Below are 7874 nucleotides of genomic sequence, written 5' to 3' on the forward strand. Positions count from 1 at the left end.
TTATTAAACAGAATGTATTCAAACCCATTGAGATTGGCTTGTAAAAAGAGGTTACAGCCAATCTAAAGGGCTTTTCAACCCTCTACACTGTGGCTGTGTTCGTAAATAATTTGCTCTGGAAATCTGATCAGCACTCTTATTCCATGCCTCTTATCCAATCAAATCACTTGGTTCCTATGACGTTGGACCCAGCAGTGTGCGCTCCGGCGCTCTCAGTGCTCTCTTACGAACGCAGCCACTTGTCATACAAACCGCTGCGCATGCGCACTGCAGTCCTTTTATAATAAGGGTAATAGCTGACGTCCCGTCTGAACCTCAGGATTTAAACATGAGCTTCACCGTGGAGGAGAGGGGGAACCCCAATACCCTGAGCTACCGCCTGTTCTACAGTAAGATACATGTTTAATAACCAGGGAATATGAATATGAATATGAATATGAATGTGATAATGCATAGGGCCAAGGTGTTTGTGATCGGGAATGTTGCGGGCCGCAAGTAGCGCACACGTGTCACTTCCTTTCATTCATTCATTCATTCATTCATTGCGCTCCTGTGATGTTTAATATCATATCCGGACAGCTAATGGAGCTGTGGTCTCACTAAAGGTCCGTTTGACTCAGAAAGGTAATAAAGGTCTTAAACCTCCTAGGCAGGCTTGCCGGTTCGATGTTGTGAGCTCGTATGAGTAGAACCCTGGCTAGAGCACTCAATAGACACAATTGCATCATTATCTTGCTGAGCCAAATATATATATATATATATATATATATATATATATATATATCCGTTTTTTCTTGAACATTTGTAGTATATGAATGGTTTAGTACTCTAGTATAGTACTCTATACATGACTTTATGTATGTTAGGACACGACAGTATACATGGCTTTAATCTCCTATGTTAGGACAGGACACTGCCACATATCTGTGACGCCCAGTTCACCTGTCAGACAGAAGACACACCTTTAGAGCCACGTGTTCATATTCATAACCTGATCACAACTCACCATTTACATTACAACAGCATCGCCCTAGGACGTGTCCAGTGCGCCTACGTAGCCTAACTGTGTTGTGCACCAGGATTGACTCAGATAATGAACATTTATTATTTGTTTTTTTAACATAATTGCAAAACTGGAAGAATAGACGGATACCATGACGTTGTAGTAGCATGCTTCTTATTATTGTTAACGAGACTGAATGACTTAAAGGCTTGCACATTCGTGGTATACACACACAGACACACACACACACACACACACACACACACACACACACACACACACACACACACGCATTTTAAATGCTTTATTTATGTCCACATACATGTACAATTCTAAAGGACATAAATACTAACAGTGCATTTTGATATCATGGAAACAATCAGTTACAGTAGTGCTGAGCCAACAACCAGTTCTGCCACACACAGGATGTTATTCACACCAGACCAGTGGATTGACAGATACAGTATCAGTACTGTAAAACAGACAGTATCCAGCTTAGGTACAGGAAGCACCGCCTTCTCCATATTGAGCGGCTACCAATAACAGCAGATACTGAGCAATACTTTGCTAACTGTTTGGCCCTTCTCTTAGGTAGACCAGCCATTTGAAGGCCTCTAACAACAGACTTATGAACATGGCCCAGGCTGCCAAATATGAAAACTAAAAGTTGACATCTGTAGCCCAGTTGTGACACACAGAGGCTAGGCGAGGTACAGGGTGTCCTGTGTTTCCCCCATTCTCATCCGGTTGTCTCGCCTTCACAGAGGATGCTGAAGGGAAGTACGTCTCACCGTTCCACGACATTCCAATGTACGCCGACGAGGCCAAGGTAAAACATGACACGATGCTTCATATATGATGAAACACAGCTAGCCTCCTAGCCTTTATATAGGATTAAACACACCTAGCCTCCCTGCCTGACATCTGACGCCTTAGTCGGGCCGCTGATTTCAACGTTTTGTAGAACGTTCCTGTGTGTGAAACCTATGTGTGCTGCCTTCCAATGTTCCTGTATGCGTATGCAAGGGGAGGGGTCATAGGTCATAGTCTATTTGGCAGTGGTCTTTACTCTCCAAACACTGTGTGAACTGAACTCTCAATCATGAACTCTCAATCGTCCACTAGCCTTGGGTCAACCAGTATCTTATCTGGCAGCTGAGAGATGGCCCTGGCAACAACAGACTTAGGATCATAAATTGATTGTTGCTATGCATTTGGCTAGATGTTCTGGAACATCATTATCTGTAGCATTCTATGGATACCTTTTGAAAATACAATTGTGTGTGTGTGTGTGTGTGTGTGTGTGGTGTGTGTGGTGTGTGTGGTGTGTGTGGTGTGTGTGGTGTGTGTGGTGTGTGTGTGTGCGTGTGTGTGCGTGTGTGTGTGTGTGTGTGTGTGTGTGTGTGTGTGTGTGCCATTCCTTTCCTCTTTCAGAACGTCTTCCACGTGGTCGTTGAAGTGCCGAGATGGACCAACGCGAAGATGGAGGTATGTGTCACAGCGATAGCCGGATATGGCAGATTTCCAACAGACTTGCTCCCTGCTCCATTAACTCTTTTGTGATGAATGACTTTTCACCCATAGTTGTCATATTGTTGTGTAATACATTGAGCGCTCCCACAGCAAATACAGCCTTCAGAAGGAAACCATAGGACCCATGTCTCAGGAATGCAGGCCTGATAATAATACAATACAAACAATACGTGCCATTTTGCCACGTTGGAGAGAAACGTATCGTATTGTTGTATTGTTTGCGTAGGGTAAGCCTTTGAGAATCACTTCCTGTTAGTCGGGTGGTGAACCAGCTCAGTGGCCTTGCGGTTAGAGTGTCCGCCCTGAGATTGGGAGGTTGTGAGTTCGATCCCCGGCACAACAAAGACAATAAACATGGTACCTGATGCCTCCCTGCTTGGCACTCAGCATTAAGAGTTGGATTGGGGAGGTAAGACCCTGCGACATACCAGCGTCATGTCCAGGGGGGGTGTACTTACTTGTCCATCGAGCCGCCTCACGCTACGGAAACAGGAGAAAGACTCCTGCCCCCTAAGGGCCGTTAGGCTCGAGAACCATCGGCGGTGATTACTGTAGTTCGGCAGTGGAGGCGGTGAGTACTGTAGTCCGGTAGTGGAGGCAGTGAGAGGCGGGAGATGGCGGGGGGGAAAGCAGCGGAGGTCAGCGAAAAAATCAAACAAAACAAAGTGAAAAAATACTTGGAAAAGAAAACAAGAAAAATAAAAGGCGGAGACCTCCGGGGGAAGACGGGCACACAAAACAAGGTAGACGCCGAAAACAAGAAACTATAGACACTTTAGGACAGGGAAACAGAAGCGGCAGTCACAACGCGGACGCCAGCGATGCTCTGAACCCGGAAAAGCAGCTACGGCAAACGCAACAGGACAAACATGGACACAAACGATATTGTATATATATACCCTGAGTAGGTAACATAGACACGGCTGTTCTAGTGTCAACTGTCACTTAGATCCAACTGTCACTTAGATCCAACTGTCACTCTTAAATTAACCCCAAGATTCCTGTATATACCCTGTTTAAACACTGTTACTCTCTGTCGTCAGATAGCGACCAAAGACCCCCTGAACCCCATCAAGCAGGACGTGAAGAAGGGGAACCTCCGCTACGTGGCCAACGTCTTCCCCCATAAAGGCTACATCTGGAACTACGGAGCCATCCCCCAGGTCAGTACCCCACCTACCCCAGTACCCCACCTACCCCAGTACCCCACCTACCCCAGTACCCCACCTACCCCAGTACCCCACCTACCCCAGTACCCCACCTACCCCAGTACCCCACCTACCCCAGTACCCCACCTACCCTATTTTCTAAACTCCTCAAAAAAAGTTTGGAAACGTTATTTCATTCGATTCTTCCTCCCCTTTAATAATACCAATTGGTATTGTTTTATGGAAAGCCTGATTAGTCACCTTTACAACGAGGTACAACTTGTAAGGATCATGCATTTGTGGAATGAGCAACACAGCTAAACGTGTGGGTAGCGGCCCAAAAACATTTGCCAAAATCCCCTGCAATATTCTTCTGTATAATCAACCAATCGAGGGGTTTATATGTATCTATTCTTTTTTTATTTTCTTACAAACATCCTTTTTCTGTATTTTTATTTTAATGCTATATGTATGTAAAGCACTTTGAATTGTACCCTTTTGGTGCTGTACAACTAAACCTGCCTTGCCTTGCCTGTGTCACTCTGTCCTGCTCACAGTTGTGTGTTTGTTGACAGACTTGGGAAGACCCGGGACACAAAGACTCAGACACGGGCTGCTGCGGAGACAACGACCCTATCGATGTCTGTGAGATCGGCAGCAAGGTACAGCAAGGCACCGTTCTTTAAAAAAAAAAAAAATGCTGATATGCTAGCAGAAGACCTGAGAGCTCTATTGGGCTGATATGTTATTATGATATGATATCATATGATATCATATGATATGATATGTCTATTGGGCTGATATGATATCAGCTGATATGGCTGATAAGGTCTTTCAGATGTTCTGGTGCTGTGCCATAGGTAGGGTTGGGTACCGAAAATCGGTACCGGTAGGTACCGGTTACTTTACATTCGGTATATACCCGTACCGAATCGCAAAGGAGATTTCGGTGCCTCATTTCGGTACTTTTCTATCTCGCGACGTCACATCGCCTGTTAAATTTCCACTCAGTGAAAGCAGCGAGTACGGAAGGATAACGAGAAGGTTGCTAATAGCAACTTCCGCTAGCGGGTTGGCGTAACGCGACGCTCGACTTATGGGTGTGTTCCGTAAACTCGTTCTGGAATTCTGATCACCACTCGTGGAATGCCTTCTGTCCAATCAAATGACTTGCTCCCCTTATGACGTCGACGCTCTCAGAGCGAGTTTACGAACGCAAGCCTTTGATTGGACAGTGCACTCCAGGATTCGACGCGTCTGTTGATGACGTTGTGCGGATGTGTGGCTGCGTCTCTGCGAGGAGGACAACATGATCGGGGATCTCCTGATATTCGGGTACTGTCCTTATCCTACTACTGTGTCTGAAAAATCAATCGTCATGTCAGCATGGACCAGAGAGGGGGAGGGGAGTAGTAGTAGCTGAGCGGCAACAGAGTTTGGATTTTGACGAGGTGGAGGGCTCCAGTTTATCAGAGTTATATTTCCTCTTGGTTCTGGGGGCTATGCAGGCCTCTTCACTAGATCCCTTTTCTAAGAATATTCTGATGTCCTTGAGGGGCTGCCGAACAAGTGTGTACTCGTATTCGACATCAGTACCAACGATAGGCACCCCCAGCTTAATGGAGTCCCCAAGGCTCAGGAGTTTTATTTTCATTTATTTTAATTTGAGTGTATATTTAACTAATATATATTGTGCCTCAGCAATAAAAAAGTGAAAAGCTGTTTAATGTTGTCGACCGTGTTATTATTATATATATATGTCATTTAAAAAAATCAAAAGTACCGAATTAAGTACCGTTTTGGTACCGGTACCGTTTTTAAAGTATCGGTTAGGTACCGGTACCGGATAAAACCCAAACGGTACCCAACCCTAGCCATAGGTGTGTGATGGTTTGGTCTTGGTCTTGTCTATAGGTGTGTTCACGTGGTGAAGTCATCAAAGTAAAGGTACTCGGGGTTCTGGCGATGATCGACGAGGGTGAGACTGATTGGAAAGTCATGGCAATCAACGTTGACGACCCTGAGGCGAATGACTTCAACAGTAAGCATTACACACTGTGTGTGTGTGTGTGTGTGTGTGTGTGTGTGTGTGTGTGTGTGTGTGTGTGACTGTGTGTGTGTGTGTGTGTGTTCAACAGTAAGCATTACACACACTGACTGTCTGCTTCATTCTGTCCAATCAGCTCAATGAGACAGTACAAGACGAGGTGTGTGTGTGTGTGTGTGTGTGTGTGTGTGTGTCTCTCTTTGTCTCTCTCTGTCTCTCTCTCCCCCCCCCCCCCCCTCTCTCTCTCTCTCTCTCTGTCTCTCTCTCCCCCCCCTCTCTCTCTCTTTCTCCCCCCCCCCCTCTCTCTCTCTCTCTCTCACCCATCTCTTCATGTGTGTTGTAGACATCAGTGACATCCGGAGACTAAAGCCGGGGTACCTGGAGGCCACGGTGGACTGGTTCAGGAGGTACAAGGTCCCAGACGGGAAACCAGAGAACCAGTTTGCCTTCAACGGAGAGTTCAAAGACAAGGTACCGGCTCTACCCGAACACGGATATTCTCATTAGCTTCTGCGGTTTCACTGTGATACACATGGGGTTTTAACTTTGGCCTGGGTGCCTTTTGCTTCTTTTATTGGCCAACAAATCCTTCCCTAGGCTATCTTGACCGTAACTAAATGGGTGTTAAATGTGTTGTTTCACAACAGAAAGAGTTGGACAGTTGTAAAATCCAGTTGCAACATACAGTAGTGTCAGACAAAGATGGTGTCCGTGCCATGGATATTGCTGGCTTGTCTCAGATGATTAGTCTCTAGAAGAATGCGACGAATTGCTTTCACAATATAGCGTCATGCTGAAACTGACCCTTAAGTGACCCTTAAGACTGACCCTTAAGTATTGTTAACTTTTATTTTAAAAGGATACTGTAATTCAAACATGTTGTGGAATTACTATATTTACTTTTACAGTGGGGCAGTGGTGGCTTAAAGATAGTGAGTTGGAACTGGTGATCAGACGGTCATGAGTTCTGGGAGCACCACCACTAGTGTGCCCTTGATTAAGGCACTTATCTCTAAGTTACTCCAGAGAGACTGTCCCTGTCATCTATAATTGTAAGTCGCTTTGGATAAAAACGTGACAGCTAATTGGTAAAAAAATGTAAACTATGTGACTGTTGTATATGTAACTGAGTAGAGATGATACATTCACTTCTCAAGTTCAGACACCCCCACAGCCACACTGTTGAGTTGCTAGCTTCTGGATAGCGTGGCTGGTTGATTCAGGTATTTAAGGAGTGGGTTAGACCTTCGGTCTGTCTGTGTCGGTCAGTGTGGCGCAGAGGACCAAACCGCAGACCATGTTATCCTGGATTGCCCGGTGTACCACCCACCCAACGGGGTGCATGGTCTGTCGGTATTAGATGACGAGATGATGACGTGGCTTCTGGAGGGGTGTCCAGAAATATAGCCCGGGTGAGCCCCTCAACCAGGTCTCGGGGTGGTAAAAGGGTAGCCCCTCGGCCCCGAGCCTGGTGGAGTGGAGAAGAAACGACAACCCATACGCCGAAGAAGAAGGAGAGGGTCAGTCAGGTGTGAGGAGGTTCTGTGTGTTGGCAAGCCAGAGGTCACAAGTTGGAGGCTCGGTCGGAGCAAGTCGAATTGCGAAGGGACGACTGTTTGCAACAACTTGACGTCTGGTTCCTCTGCCTCCCCCCCCCTCAGGACTTTGCCATTGAGACCATCCAGAGCACCCACGTCTTCTGGAAGGCCCTCCTGTCCCAGCAGACCCAGGCTGGGGAGCTGAACTGGTGAGCAGAGCTACACAGCCTGTTTGTGCTGAAGTACCAGCAGCCGCTGAGTATGAAGACGTGGACTGTGTGGTTCACATGTCACGTTTTATTGTCTCATTACATCAGTGTAAGAGAGTCAGATCCTTAGGCTTCGGTCCCTGACATTACAGCACAAGACAATGTGACAAAAATCCCTTTCTGATGATGTCACTGTTTCCTCCCCCGATGCAGCAGGAACACGTGTGTGTCGGTCGGGGACAGTCCGTTCTGCTGCTCCTCAGAGGAGGCCAAGGCTGTCGTAGACGAGGTCAGTATCTGCTGCTGGGGGAGGGGGGAGGGGGGAGGGGGGTGGAGGGTGGAGGTGTAGGGGTGTAGGGGGGTGGAGGTATGGGGGTGTAGGGGGGTGGAGGTATG

General features: G+C 46.7%; 1 protein-coding gene across 1 annotated transcript in view; it reads left to right on the forward strand.

The window, feature by feature from the left end:
* Positions 1–276: 276 nt before the first annotated feature.
* Positions 277–7874, forward strand: part of ppa1b (inorganic pyrophosphatase 1b) — an 8444-nt gene continuing 846 nt past the window's right edge. Inside the window, exons 1-9 of the mRNA XM_080547670.1 lie at positions 277–389; positions 1768–1832; positions 2438–2491; positions 3580–3699; positions 4260–4346; positions 5599–5725; positions 6075–6202; positions 7393–7478; positions 7692–7767. Coding sequence (XP_080403796.1) covers positions 329–389; positions 1768–1832; positions 2438–2491; positions 3580–3699; positions 4260–4346; positions 5599–5725; positions 6075–6202; positions 7393–7478; positions 7692–7767 — 804 coding nt within the window. The 5' untranslated portion in view covers positions 277–328. The remainder of the gene's footprint in view (positions 390–1767; positions 1833–2437; positions 2492–3579; positions 3700–4259; positions 4347–5598; positions 5726–6074; positions 6203–7392; positions 7479–7691; positions 7768–7874) is intronic.

The sequence above is a fragment of the Nansenia antarctica genome, assembly GCF_963989245.1.
Source record: "Nansenia antarctica genome assembly, chromosome: 17".
Classification (NCBI taxonomy): Eukaryota; Metazoa; Chordata; class Actinopteri; order Argentiniformes; family Microstomatidae; genus Nansenia; species Nansenia antarctica.